A 14,690-nucleotide genomic window follows, 5' to 3' on the forward strand; every position below is an offset into this window, starting at 1 on the left:
CTAGGACGAATTTGTGCTTGATAAGTGCGTGGTTCTTCAATAATAACGACAGAACTGGTAGACTCTTCAGTTGTTGTTTCAGCAGAAACCAAATTGACAGGATATTGTTCTGTCCTACCTGTGTTTGCCCATGCTGGCAATACACGTCCTTGAGGTGCGCGTACGCATCCGTTATTGAAGGGTAATGCGTAGCCAAGGCGACCATCAGCAAAAGTAGTAAGAATGTATTGATTATCAAAAGAACGAGGTATGCGCCCGACATTAACAGGTTGTCGTGGACGTTGAACTGGAGGATTCGTTGTGGAATTTGCTGTTGTAATGTTGGAAGCAATATACGAATGTGATGCTAGAGATTCAGTTCCAATTCTAACTCCACGACGTTGCCTGTCCGCCATTCTCAATGATGTAGAACTTGATCAATTTCAAAAGAAACACAAGTGTATGAAGCAACCTTCTTAATTTCCATATACAAAATAGTAAGGGAGTGTGTGGACGTTTTATAGTAGAATAAAGGCACAAATCCATAATTGTGCCAACATATTCTTTTGCTATAGAGTATTTATTATTTATTAATATTTACTGGACACAATTTCTAACATTTGTGTCAGAAAAGAGGAATTTATAATTATTAAAATATATTCTCTATTTGAAGACCCAATGAGAAGTAGAGTGATTTATTATTTATTAATATTTAGTGGACACAATTTCTATCATTAGTGTCATAAAAAGGAATCTACAATTATTAACTCATTTGTCTATCTGAAGCCCAACTAACTTTTGCACATAGACCAACCCTAAGGGCACAATTGTTGGTTATGTGTCACTGCAGGTAAGACTTTAAAACCAAAAACCATGTCACCAAGTATAAAAAACAAACCTGCAAGAAGATAACAATCTAAAAAGTAGTTCAAAAAGATACGAATCTAACAAACATTCATTGCACCTGGAAATGATCTTTTGTAAATCTAAAACATGCCACTTAGTACTACGGTGTAGTGATATTCTTCTTTACTTGTAAGTGAGATATATGAGGTTCAGCTTTCGGGAAAAACAAATTTGAACAACATTATTGCTAACTTATTTTGAGGCTAAAATATTGCACGGTAATAAACAGCTTTATACCATTATTTACCACAATTTTATAAATTTTAATTATTGGTGTGCTAGAGGAGGTAAAGACAAACGAGAGAGAACATATAGTGCCACTAACAAATAATTTTTATAGACACAAAATATTTTTTGTGCCCATTTTCAGTAAAAAAGTTGTCATGTGACCCCACTCGACACGATTTCCGTGCCCATTAGTGTTTTGTGTCTGTTTTTTTTAACATTGGGCACAATAGATGGTGCCCTCTATGGAATGAGAATTGTTTAAGCTTTTTGGTGGTCAAACTGACACAAAATTCTCAATTGTGCCCTTTGTTTTGTACCCAAAGCTCATTTTTCTTGTAGTGGAGGGAATGGTAAGCCCAAGGCGGACAATATCGTGCTACGGCGGTGGAGCGGGCCTGGGAAGTGGTCCCACCCAGGTCGGGATGTGACATTCTCAAATCAACCCAAAAAAAAAAAAAAGTACCCATATAAGTTTAAAAAATGGATTAGAAAAAAATTGAATAGATTTTATATTTTACCTATAACAAATTGGTATATTTAAGAATGAGTACATTTTAAGATTAAAAATTTGAAAAAAATTACATGAATGGTACATATAATTAGCATGGGTACATTTAGCAAAATTAAAAATGGGTACAAATTAATAAAAAAAATATGGGTACAAATACAAATAAAACTTTATAAAATATGGGCACAAAAAGAAATTAATATATGGGTACAAATTAAAACTGAAAAGAAAATTGGAACAAATTAAAAAGGGTTGCAAATTAAAAATGGGTACAAACTAAAAATAAAAATATACGATAAAAAATTTAGCCATAAATATAAATATACTAATTGTAACATTTTTAACATTAAATGAATATATTTAGAAATAAAAAATATTTTATTATTGAAATAATTAATGATGTTATTAATACCAATGATCTTGATTAAAAAATGAAAATGAATAAGGTTTTAATCAAAGGAGTAGCAAAAGGAAGGATGAGAACCTAATTTCTCCATATCATAAACTCCAACACAAAACCTTGTTAATCTAGGTTAAGTTCATGGTAATTTTATTAGAAAGAAAGGTTGTATGTATTCAATTATCTGATTCATGTCGGTGCCCCCATGTCCCCATTTCACCCAATTTCTAAACGTGGTAAAATTTCATTAAGTAGTAATGTTAGTGGCGATTCTGATGTTGAATCTACACTAGTGTTGGGAAAAAAATTCTGCTAATTGCATGTCACCATTGTATATGGCGAGCGGCGTTGGCAAGGTGGCACCACACCAGTAAGACCAGGGTGAGCAGCAACCAAAGGATAGCTTTTATTTTTCTTCAATAGCTAGAAAAGTGAAGAAATTAAAACATTGTTAATAATTTTGACAATCACGGGAAGCAAAATTAATTTCATATATGAGTTCACATTAGTCAGTTTTTCTCAACAAAAAAAGGAAAAAGAAAAAGTCAATAGTTCAATGTCATCTTATCCGTTAAAATTGGGTTAATCTAACGGCTAAAAGTATGTGTAAAGATACGTCTAAAAGGAAGTTTTCCTTGATTCCGACCTTGATAAATTTTTATTTAATTTTAAGGCTAAATTTTGTTCATGGTCCCTATGGTCACGTGCAACTTTCAATGTCATGCTTGTGGTGGAAAAGTTGTCAACTAAATCCTCGTGTGGTGAGACTTGTTAGCAATTGAGGTCCAAATCCAAACTTCCGTTAGTCTATTATTAAACAAACTCCCGCGATTATCACGTGAAGGGGTCAAATTCGTCATTTCATTTTAAATTACATAATATGCCAAGTAAATGGTACAACTTAGCTAGGATCTAACAGAAATTGAATTTCACAAAAATGAAGTTTGAACGCCATTGTAGGGTGAAACTAAACATGTAAATCCACGTCATTATTTGCATCAGGGTTATGAATTTCAATTTATCATAGGCTATTGGGAACTTCATCTTGCACTTTAGTGTTGCTTTGAATTTGAGAGAACACTTCATCATGATTTCCAAACGAAACCATACCTAAGAAATTAGGCACAACTTCACCTTCTCCTCTACTCCTGGCCATTGACGTGGATTTATAGGTTTAGTTTCACCCAAGAACGGCATTCAAGCTTCTTTTTCGTGAAGTCCAATTTTAGATAAAACATAAGTCGTACTAGATGTCCATGGCATAAGATATAATTTATATTGAAATAACAAATTTGAACCTCCACGTGATAGTCACACGAGTTTGTTTAACGAAGACTAAAATGGAAGTTTGAGTTTGGACCCCAATTGCCAATAGCCCTCACCACGATGATTTAATTAACAACTTTTTCACCACGAGGGTGACATTGAAAGTGGAGTGTTATCACAAGGATCGCAAAAAAAATTGGCCTAATTTTAAATATATTTTGTCTTTAACGTTAATTGTATAAAAAAAAATTAGGAAAAATTTGAAATAGCTCCAATTTTTAATGACTTTTGATTTTTGAAATAGGTCCAATTTTTAGTTACTTTGGACCCATATAAAAAAACTTCTATAAATTAATAGAAAAGATAATTCACATTAAATTAAAAAAATAAAAAAAGTTGGGGGGTAGAATAACAAAAGATGGATTGAATTAAATTTCTCTTTACCCTAGCTGAGCTTCACCAGAAACCCTACGCTGAGCCCCTCTTTGCCTGAGCCTCAACCAACCAGGTAAATTTCCCACCATCGGTTTACTTGCGAATTCCTCTGCTATTATTTTCTTTGCTTGTAATCAGTATGGGTTGGATCAATAGGATGATGCATTTTGGGATTATATTTCTTTCTCTGATCGTTTGATTGTATTATTTTTCTGGGACTCACAACTCCTTTTTCTTAAATGGAGGCAGGGCAATGGCAATGGCTGCTTCCATTCGTTGTATGCTTCGAAAGACTGGGAATATTAATGAGAAAAGTATTCAGGGTATCAACAGAACTTTTGGAAGCATCGCTGCTACTAATGTTGATGCAACTTCTAGCGACAACAAAGACCACAATAATGTCCAAGCACAAGCAGACGTTCTGTTTAATTCACTGCCTCGTGAGCCTACGACAGGCACAGTTTCCCGAACTGGTTACCGCACTGGCCCTGGGGCCGATCGTATACTCGGAAAAGGGAGGCAACGCATTCTCAATCCTGGACGCAAGAAGGAAACGAGGTATGGACGTGAACCGTCTGATAAACGGTTTGGTCTCAGACCATGTGCCCGCCGAGTTGGCTATCACCACGGACGCACTCTACCTAGAGAAGGTCTCTTTACCCATGGCGTCCCCTACGAAGTAAGAATATCATTTCTCATTAATTATATAATCAGGATTTCTACATTAAGGATTATTCAGGCAAAAATTTGGCTAAGTTTGTAACTGTTAGCAGTTTGATTATCCACATTTCCTGTTCAGATTTTATTTAATGAACTGTGTTCTTCTGCCATATTAGGGCACCAAATCTACGCAATTAACCACGAGTCTCTGTATGTGTCTTCTTATGTGTTCAGGGTTGCCCCAAATGTAGTACACTGAAATGGGAAGAAGTTTACCGTAAGAAAATGGGATTGCCGATACTATTTGCTGCTGCAAGGTGGAAGGCTGGGCGTTGTCATCGGTGTGGTGCTGCTACTCCTGCCACTGCTGCTGCTAGAAGAAGAAACAAGGGCAAGGAGGATGTGACGCTGGAAGAACTTATATCATTTGCAACGTACTACGCAGAAAAATATTGTCAAACATATGCGGATCCTGCTGATAATGCCAGGGCAGTGGAACAGGAAGTGCGATGGGCAGTGGGTGCATTGTAAAGTGGATTGCACCATTGTAGAGAGGCTGGCGAGCTTCAACAAAATGAAGAAACCGCAACCGCAAAATGAATGGACAGCAGTTTGAAAGATTTCTAGCTATTTGCCAATAATTAACGGACTGCATTTTTATAACGTTGTTTGTGTGTTTGGAACGGTAGAAATGTTTAATTACTTTTATGGTATGCTATGGGAATGATTTATCAACAGTTTTACTCTCTCTGTCTCTCCCTCCATCCTTGTATTAGTATACTGCAGCCACAACCCAGGTACTTCCATAATCCTGGGCCGTGAATTCACAATGGAGACCAAGTCGATCTCAGACCACAAAGGCCCCCTCCAACCTGAAAAGGCGTCGTGTTTGCGCATCACATCTTTTCTATCAAGTTTGTCAATTGTTCATGCTTCATCATCTTTTCCATATGGTTTTTATGCTTCTTTGGTCTGAATTTCCAGGTTCTCATGGCCTCATATGCTACCTCAGCTTCTCTCCTCCATTATCTGAATAAAAATGTGGTGACTTTGGAAGGGTAGACGATATCAATGTATTGGCTTTTGTTAGGGGTAAGAGGTTGGTAGGGGTGCATATACATAATTGTTTTTCGTCACTGTCATAAAGCGTCATCTGCATGTATTGGCTTTTGTTAGAGAGAAAAAAAATTGCTATACCTAGAGTTTGGTTGTATTCTACCGTTCTACTAATGGTTTTTTGATCTCCATTTCATTAATGAGGTAATGGTTTCAAAATCTCATGGGACACGGGGAGGTTATATTGAACTAAAGAGACACTTGGATTTCATGCCAACCACATGTATTTACTCACATGCAAAATCATTTGGATTACATTTATTAACAGATGAAAATGAAAATTACGTGACACTTACTATATAAAATTTGATACCAAAAGGTCAAGCAGTAGATTAATTGAGGAATAATTGATCTCCTCCTTGCTCTGTCTTCTTTGAAAAGCAATAAAGTGTAAAGTTATATAATTAATAAATTTAAAATTAAAATTAAAAAAATATATATAAGAAAATCAGTCTATTTACATCAATAATGTTAGACCAACTCTAATGGTGGGCTAAAAGCCGCCCCAAAATTTTCCCCCAAACCCACTCCAACCAAGAGGAAATTTTAGGCTAAATGCTAAACCAATGCCAAATTCCCCCCAAAATTTAGCTCAGAAATCGGAGTGGACTCTCCCCAATATTTATCGGAATTTAATTTTTTTTAGATTAAAATGTTTATAAAATTAATTTACGATGGTTTACATATTTATTTATTTTTTTAAAATTTAATTTAACAAAAAAAATAGCCTAAGTTCATTCTTTAATAATCTCGGACTAAAATTTTAAGCTAGAACGGTTGGAGCAAAAAAACTATTTCTGGGTTAAAAGCTAAATTTTCCGGACTAAAAAATTTGACTTGTGGCTCAACCATTGGATATGATCTTAGAGATACAAACTTATTACAACTATATATAGCAGTTTCTTATTTGGTACAAATAAATAAGTTTCAAAGTGATGACATAAGACATAAAACTAATGAAACGTCACCACATTAATTAGCATTTAAAATCAATTTGCACATTTAAGCGCATGTTGAGAAGCTAGTTATAAAAAAGATTACTTTGTTCTTTTGACTCAGTTGGAAATATTCCTATTCTATGGGGATTTGACTAGAAAGCCCAGAAGGATTAGGATGAAGTGGCAAGTGGCAACTTATGTAGTTCTAAGGACAATGGTTTTATCGTCATTTTGTCCCTAAAAAATTCAAATTTCAAAAAAAAAAAAAAAAAAAACCTAAAAAATCAGACATTGGTTAAAATAGGATATTTGTTGTCACTCCTTTCCTACTTATTACTAAAGAGGCCACATTCGGACGCATCAATCCATTCAATCTTCTCAAAGTTCGAAGCTTTTGAGCAAGAACCCTCCTCCCTTTCCTAATCCCCCGATTTCCCAGATCTGCAATTTCTCCATTGTTTCACTCCGGGCAGCCTGAACCTTTCAATCTTCAACTCTCCCGATCTGAAAGAAAAGAGGTAACTTTTTGGTCAATTTTTGTTTTAGATGTTGATCGATCGTGGGTTTTGTGGGAAATTCGTTATTGTTGGTGTTTTTGTGATCTGATTGTGTAAATCGTATCGGGTTTTCGGTTGTATATGAATTGCAAGTTTTGATTTTTCATAATACCAGATTGACTTTTTAGCGTTAAAATGTGGTTTTTCGTTAGAGTGAACAGTATTTTCGTTAAAACTCCCTAATTATAAGCTGTATCGTCGTCCGAATAGCTAGCTCTTGTACGAATTTTTTGTGCCCTTTTCGTAGGTTTTCGTTGAAATAGCTCAGTCCTGTGCTTTTGTTTTTAGCAGTTTTGTTGGGTTGATTGGATTTGATGGATACCAATAAGTGGAGGCCTTCTCAGGTTGGAGAGGCCGCCATGGATGCCGGCGATTGGAGGAGTCAGCTGCAGGCTGATTCAAGGCAAAGAATTGTCAACAAGATGTAAGTGTTTTTCTTTGTCGATTTTTGTTTTGTTTCAAGCGGTAGTCTAATTTAGCGTAATCTAATCTAAACTATGGCGAGAGGGGATCAAACTTAAAACGTATTTTAGTGGATTGTATACGAATACAGTTTTGCTATTATGAATGCTACCCCCGTTTTGGTAGTGAGTAACTGATGTTGGTTTTATTGCATGTATAGAATGGATACATTGAAGAGGCATCTTCCCTTCTCCGGACAAGATGGATTGCAGGAACTCAGCAGAATTGCTGTAAGGTTTGAGGAAAAGATTTATACTGCAGCCACAAGCCAGGTGCTTCCATAATTCCGGAGTTCTTATTTCTTATGGTGCATGAAATGTTTGCGTACTTAAATACTTACCTATCTATTACATATATGACGTCTTAAAATAATGTTGTCTATGTTTGAACTTTCTTCATATTTTGGATAGAACTGTATTCTAAGTTTAGCTTGGATTTTATTTTTATTTTTGTAGTCGGATTATCTACGGAAAATTTCTCTGAAGATGCTCACAATGGAGACCAAGTCTCAAAATTTCTCTGCTGGTAACAGCAACAGGCCCCCTGATCCAGGTAAAAACAACTATTGAAAACTGCCCTTTTCTCTCCCGGCTAGCTTTCGTCTTGGTGGTTAATTTATTGTGAGAAACGTTCTTTCTTTTTCTTAATTATTCCTGCATTTCTTAACTGAGATGATTCGTTCTTGATATCTTTATTTGCTCGTATTTAATGGGTCAAATGATGAGTACAAATGACATTTATTGTATTCTTGTTTTGACGCTTGTTTATGTGGTGTTTATTCTTGCTATTTTACTTGAATAGGGTCTTTTGGTATGCAACCCCAAGTCCCCAATCATGGGCAATCACTCTCTATGCCGTTGCCAGCTAATCAATCTCAAGGACGCCAACCACTTTTATCACAGAACATTCAGAATAACATTCCGCCTTCTGGAGTTCAAAGTTCATCTGGCTTATCATCCGCACTACCTCCTTCTTCAAGTTTAACCCAGACTCCTATCCCAAGTATTGTTGGACAAAACCCAAACATGCAAAATATGTCCGGAAGTTCACAGAATTCATTAGGGAATTCCATGGGCCAGGGGGTACCCTCCAATGTCTTTACTAATTCTCAAAGGCAAATGCCAGGAAGGCAACAGGTAGTTCCCCAACAGCAGCAGCCGCAGCAATCCCAGAATTCCCAGAATTCCCAGCAGTATATGTACCATCAACAGATGCAACATTCGCTTTTGAAGCCAAAATATCAGCAGGGAAATATGCCACAACTTGTGCAACAGCAACAGCAGCAGCAGCAGAACCTTTTACAATCGACTCCGTTGCAGTCTTCGCAGCAATCTGTTATGCCAGCATCATCTGTTATGCAGACTTCGGTGCAACCATCTCTCTCGAGTCTTCCGCAGAATCAACAATCTGCTATGCAACAGTCATCACAACCCATGCTTCAGCAGCATTCACAGCCAGTTCTCAGGCAGCAACAGCAGCCTCAACAGGCAGCTGTTCATCAACAGCAAACACCAATGGCACAACAGCCAATATTACCCCCGCAGCAGCAGCAGCAGCCGCCGCTTATGGTGCAACAGCCAACTGCTTCAAACTTGTCCCAGAATCAGATGATTGGACAACAAAATAATGTTGGGAATATGCAGCAGCAGCAACAACAGAGGTTACTAAACCAGCAGAATAATCTTTTAAACCTTCAACAACAGCAACAGCAACAGCAGCAGCAGCAGCAGCAGTTAATGGCTCAGCAAAGCAGCCTTTCTAATATCCATCAGCAACAATTGGGCTCTCAGAGTAATGTTACCGGATTACAGCAACAGCAGCACCTTGGAACTCAAAGTGGTAATTCTAGTATGCAACCAAATCAGCACTCTGTACACTTGTTGCAACAATCCAAGGTTCAGGTGCAGCAGCAACAACATCAGAATGCTTCTAACATGTTACCGACTCAAGGACAGCAGTCACAACCGCAAGCATCGCAGCAACAAATGATGTCACAGATTCAACCACAGCCTGCACAGATGCAACAAATGGGTTTGCAACAGCTGTCAAATCCACTGCAACGAGATATGCAGCAAAGGCTTCAAGCAGCAGGTCAGATATCAGGAACCATGCTTCAAGCTCAAAACGTAATGGATCAGCAAAAGCAGTTATATCAATCTCAGAGACCTGTTCCTGAGACATCATGGAGTACGATTTTTGCACTTATGCACTTTCCTGATTTTATGCATGTGCTTTCATGATATCTGGATTATCATAGGTGCACATTTTGGGCGGAATCTTATTTTATTCTTATTTTACTTTTGCATTATGTGTCATTTGGGTCCGTTTATCACAATGTATCATAGGTAATACTGTCATTTTTATGTCATTAATCTGATTTTGTTATGAAAATGGTCTTTATTATATGTTTTTATGGGGGCACACATTTTTTGGATGACTTTGGTAAATATATTATTTTGTTGTGGTTGCCCGATGTAGGTGTCTAGACTCTCTATGGAAGTAGTCTAATTTTGGAAATTTGTCTTTACCATATATGACTTCTTGTAGTAAAATGTAACATGGCTGTGCATTGGACTTCGTCAATAGAAATTTTTATGCCTGGCTATCTTGCCAATTAGGCGTGTCCCATCTTCCCACCACATGTTCATTGTCACCATCACTTTTAAACAGATGCATCATACCTCTCTGTCAAGCATGCGGATTTCTGTTGTTTTCCATTACTTCAGCATCTAACCATCATGGAATGGAGAACCAGAGTCCTATGCAAATATCTGGTCACATTAAACTATAGTGCTAAAGCAAGCCTCGGTCTTTCTTGATTTCTTGCTTTTCTTTTTAGAGGTTGATATGTCTAGTGGTAGTGGACATAAAATTTTGTGATTTATATTTGGTAATTGGATTTATATAAAAGGAACAGAGTTAGTCTTGTATGTTGCAGCACAGGGGAGGGAAGATAAAAAGCTAAATCCCAAACTGAAAGAAAAATAAATTCAAAGTTAGTCTTGTATTCTGAATATCCATAGGCTGAACTAGGGTTGAGTAATAGAGATTGACGTGGTTATATAATCTTAAAATAAAATCCCACAAGGAAATGAAATAATTATAGCAAATAATAATCCACAAGGATAAGGAAATAGTTATTAAACCCGACTAAGAGAATAAATAGCCTAGTTACGAGTTTTGCGCCTACGCCTCAAATTAGGTATACGGACCACCTTAGTTACCATAAGTTTACCTTTCACCTCTTGTGCTTCATGTTTACAATCAGAGTTCTTTCGAGTGATTTACTGGTGAAAGCTGAAGCTTCTGTTGCCTTTGATTTTAGTTTTTGTATCTGTCTTTTCATGAGCTATGGTGATAGAGACGCTGTTCTGATCTAATGTTATCCCATTTCCTCTCGATAACTCCACAATTACTTTTAAACAAAGAAATAGAAACCTTTGAAGTCTTCCCATAAAAAAGTAATTGCCCTCATAAGCAGAAAGTGGAAGCAAAATTGCACCTGAAGTGTTTCATACCTTTGGGTTTTTACTTTTTATTCTTCAGTTTTGCTTCTATTGGTTTATAGATAAAGAGCTTTTGGTCCTGTTTACTAAATGTCGTTGCCCATGTATTTATTTTCCCCAATCTAGTGCATGCATGGTCCTTTTCCACTGGCTCATGAAGCTTCTTGTTTGTTCTTAGATTGCTTATGATGTATGGAATCATATTTATATTTTGTTTTACAAAAAATACATTTCAACTGTTTGGGAAGGATAATTTTCCAAATCAATGTTCTGCATGCAATGGTTTTTTTTTCTTTCTCATTTTTAACCCTCGTGTTCAAATTTCATTTTATGTGCAAACATTGACATATATCTCTCTATATTTTGTAGCTTCTCTAGATTCCTCAGCTCAGACTGGACATGCAAATGGGGGTGATTGGCAAGAGGAGGTCTATCAAAAAGTAAAATGTCCTGACTTCTTGTCCATTTGATGGCTTTCACATACAGCATCTAAATATAAAAATACAAATTATTTGGCGTGGGGGTGGGAATAGAGCTACTGGAAAATAATTATAATAATGCCAAAATTGCCTTGAATGGGGATTTTGAAGAATTACCTGCTAGTTAAGATTCCTTGTGGGGCAGCTTTGTTAAGCTACCATCTGTTGGAAGTTAATTAAAACTTGCTTCATTAGATACAAGCATACATGAATTCATGCTGTCTGAATTCATGGTTGCATGCACGGGCTCATTTCCATTGGCATTAATGTCATGATGGTGTCGGCAAGCATGTAGCTGCGGCAAAGGTCTTTCTAATCATCTTTGTATTTATAACTTTCATTTGTAGATCAAAGTCATGAAGGAAAAGTACTTACCCGAACTAAGTGAAATGTATCACAAAATTGCTACTAAACTTCAGCAGGTATGTAATCAATTCAATTTTTTCTTCTCTCATAATTTGTTGCTTGAACTTTTAGCAATAAGCAGGGCTTTCCCTGCTAGGTTATTGTGGTGCTGCTCTTTGATAGATTCTACCTTGATCTCCCTTTTAATTATTGTACCCATGTAGACCGCCTACATGGGATTGTTACCTCACCAATAATGCTAATAAGATTTTTGCAACAATGTTGTTACTCCTTAAATTGCCATTCTTTTGCTTACTGACGTCTGTTCTTTCTGTTTGCCAGCACGATTCTCTTCCACAAGAACCAAAGTCAGAGCAGCTTGAGAAGCTAAAAATGTTCAAAACCATGTTAGAGCGCCTCATATCAATCTTACAGGTTTCCAAGAGTAACATTTCACCTGGTTTGAAAGACAAGTTGGGTTTATATGAGAAGCAGATAGTAAATTTTATTAATACAAATAAACCGAGGAAGCAAGGTCCTCCTCTGCAACAAGGGCAGCTCACCCCACCTCATTTGCACTCCATGCAGCAGCCGGAGTCTCAAATTCCTCAAGTGCAGTCTCATGAAAATCAAATGAACCCGCAGTTGCAAACAATGAATTTACAAGGTTCTGTGCCAACAATGCAGCAGAACAATATGACAAGTTTGCAGCAAAATTCAATGTCTTCGATAACTGGGGTTTCAACAGCACAGCAGAACATGATGAATTCATTGCAGCTGAGTACAAATTTGGATTCAGGACGGGGAAATGCACTGAACTCTTTGCAGCAAGTTCCGGTGGGATCTATCCAACAAACTCCTGTCAGTGCTCCCCAGCTAGCTAACATGAATGGTTTGTCATCACAGAGTGGGGTTAGTATGCTTCAGCCAAATATTAACTCCCTTCAGTCAAATTCTGGTATGCTTCAACACCAGCAATTAAAACAGCAGGAACAGCAAATGCTTCAGAATCAACTGAAGCAGCTGTATCAACAGCGAATGCAGCAGCAAATGATACAGAAGCAGCTGCAACAGCAACAGCGGCAGCAGCAACCTCAGCAACAGTTACAGCAGGCAAAGCAGCAGCTTCCGGCGCAGATGCAGGCGAACCAACACCAAATGCCACAGCTTCATCAAATGAATGATGCAAATGACTTGAAGATGAGACAGGGGATGGGTGTTAAGCCAGGGGTTTTTCAGCAACATATGTCCTCAGGCCAGCGTGCTTATCCTCATCAGCAGTTGAAATCAGGATCTCCATTTCCTATTCCTTCATTAAACCAACTCCTTCAGGCTGCATCTCCTCAAATTTCGCAACATTCTCCTCCCCAAGTTGACCACAAGAATCTACTGACTCACCCGAAAGCTGGAACACCATTGCAAACTGCCGGTTCACCTTTTGTCATTCCATCTCCTTCAACTCCCATGGCTCCATCCCCCATGCCATGGGATTCTGAGAAACCTTCCTCACTACCAAATGCTGGGAATATCGGACATCAACAAGCGGCTGGGGTGGGAGCACCAGTCCAGTCTTTTGCAATTGGCAGCCCTGGGATATCGGCATCTCCTTTGCTTGCTGAATTTAGTGTACCAGATGGTAGTCATGTTAATGCTTTGTCAACTATTTCTGGCAAGTCGAGTGTTACTGAGCAGCCTCTTGAATGCTTGATTAAGGCGGTTAGTAAAGTGGTTCTCATTACATATTTCTCTTTTTGAGTGCTGTAATGATGTTTCAGTACTTACCATCTAAGTTAGTCTTTTCCTTCCCTCACTTGTGCTTAAATTAAATTTCTGTATTTTGAACTTGCAGGAGAAATCGATGTCACCTAATGCTTTGAGTGCATCTGTCAGTGACATTGGCTCAGATCCATTGAGTGCATCTGTTTGCTGCTGTGAGGTGGAAGGGTGGGCGTTGTCATCGTTGTGGTGCTGCTACTCCCGCCGCTGCTGCTGCTAGAAGAAGAAACAAGGGCAAGAAGCATGTGACGCTGGAAGAATTTGTCATTTGCAACGTGCTACGCGGAAAATTATTGTCAAACGTATGCGGATTCTGCTGATAATGCCAGGGCAGTGGGAAAGGAAGTGCAATGGGCACTGCACAGTGCATTTTGAAAGATTTCGAGCTATTTGCCAATAATTAATTAAAAAGACTGCATTTTTATAATGTTGTTTGTGTGCTTGGAACAGTACAAATGTTTATTTACTTTTATTGTATGACTATGGGAATGATTTATCATCAGTTTTACTTTTATATGGTTGAATTAGGAGAGATTTTTCAGTGTGACCGTCACGCGAGGTAGTACACTATGTGTTTTTATATAAATGGTAGAATATGTGTGTTAAAAAGTTAATAACTTAAAAATTAAAAATTTCCACTATTTACATAAAAAAAAACACATAATTTGTTATCTGTGTTTTCGTCACAATTAAAAATTTCTCTTGAATTAGGGGAGCCCTTGTATTATTATACTGCAGCCACAGCCCAGGTAATTCTATAATCCTGGGCCGTGAACTCACAATGGAGACCAAGTCTCAGACCACAAGGGTCCCCTCCAACCTGAAAAGGCGTCGTGGTCCACATTCGCTGCAAATTCGATCTTTTTGGAATGATCTTTTCAATCAAGTTTCTCAATTGTTCCTGATGCATCATCATCTTTTCCGTACGGTTTTTATTCTCCTTTGGTCTGAATTTCCATGTTCTCATATGCTACTTCAGCTTCTCTCCTCCATTCTCGGAATAAAAATGTGATGACTTTAGAAGGGTAGAGGATATCAATGTATTGGCTTTTGTTAGGGGTGAGGAGGTTGGTTAGGGTGCATAGACATAATTGATTTTCGTCACTGTGATAAAGCGTCATCTGCATGT

General features: G+C 37.6%; 2 protein-coding genes across 3 annotated transcripts; both read left to right on the forward strand.

Moving 5' to 3' along the window:
• The first annotated feature begins 3,682 nt into the window (after positions 1-3,682).
• LOC103940357 lies at positions 3,683-5,116 on the forward strand. The gene is made up of 3 exons (XM_048569457.1): positions 3,683-3,795; positions 3,968-4,401; positions 4,617-5,116. Exons 2-3 carry the CDS (start codon positions 3,976-3,978, stop codon positions 4,911-4,913), a joined length of 723 nt encoding a protein of 240 aa, XP_048425414.1. The 5' UTR covers positions 3,683-3,795; positions 3,968-3,975; the 3' UTR covers positions 4,914-5,116.
• A 1,662-nt stretch (positions 5,117-6,778) lies between these two features.
• Positions 6,779-14,075, forward strand: LOC103940351 (mediator of RNA polymerase II transcription subunit 15a). Of its 2 annotated transcripts, none has more exons than XM_048569455.1 (9): positions 6,779-6,954; positions 7,285-7,417; positions 7,616-7,727; positions 7,911-8,007; positions 8,257-9,642; positions 11,340-11,401; positions 11,788-11,862; positions 12,128-13,501; positions 13,635-14,075. In XM_048569455.1, the coding sequence occupies exons 2-9, from the start codon at positions 7,308-7,310 to the stop codon at positions 13,779-13,781; spliced, it is 3,363 nt and encodes a 1,120-aa protein (XP_048425412.1). In that variant the 5' UTR covers positions 6,779-6,954; positions 7,285-7,307; the 3' UTR covers positions 13,782-14,075. The 2 variants fall into 2 exon arrangements, with proteins under 2 accessions (XP_048425412.1, XP_048425411.1); XM_048569454.1 differs by having other exon boundaries at positions 6,780-6,954; positions 11,331-11,401.
• The last annotated feature ends 615 nt before the right edge of the window (positions 14,076-14,690 follow it).

Source organism: the organism of the source record quoted next, unplaced genomic scaffold (genome assembly GCF_019419815.1).
Source record: "Pyrus x bretschneideri cultivar Hongxiangsu unplaced genomic scaffold, Pyrus_bretschneideri_v1 Contig5, whole genome shotgun sequence".
Taxonomy (NCBI): domain Eukaryota; kingdom Viridiplantae; phylum Streptophyta; class Magnoliopsida; order Rosales; family Rosaceae; genus Pyrus; species Pyrus x bretschneideri.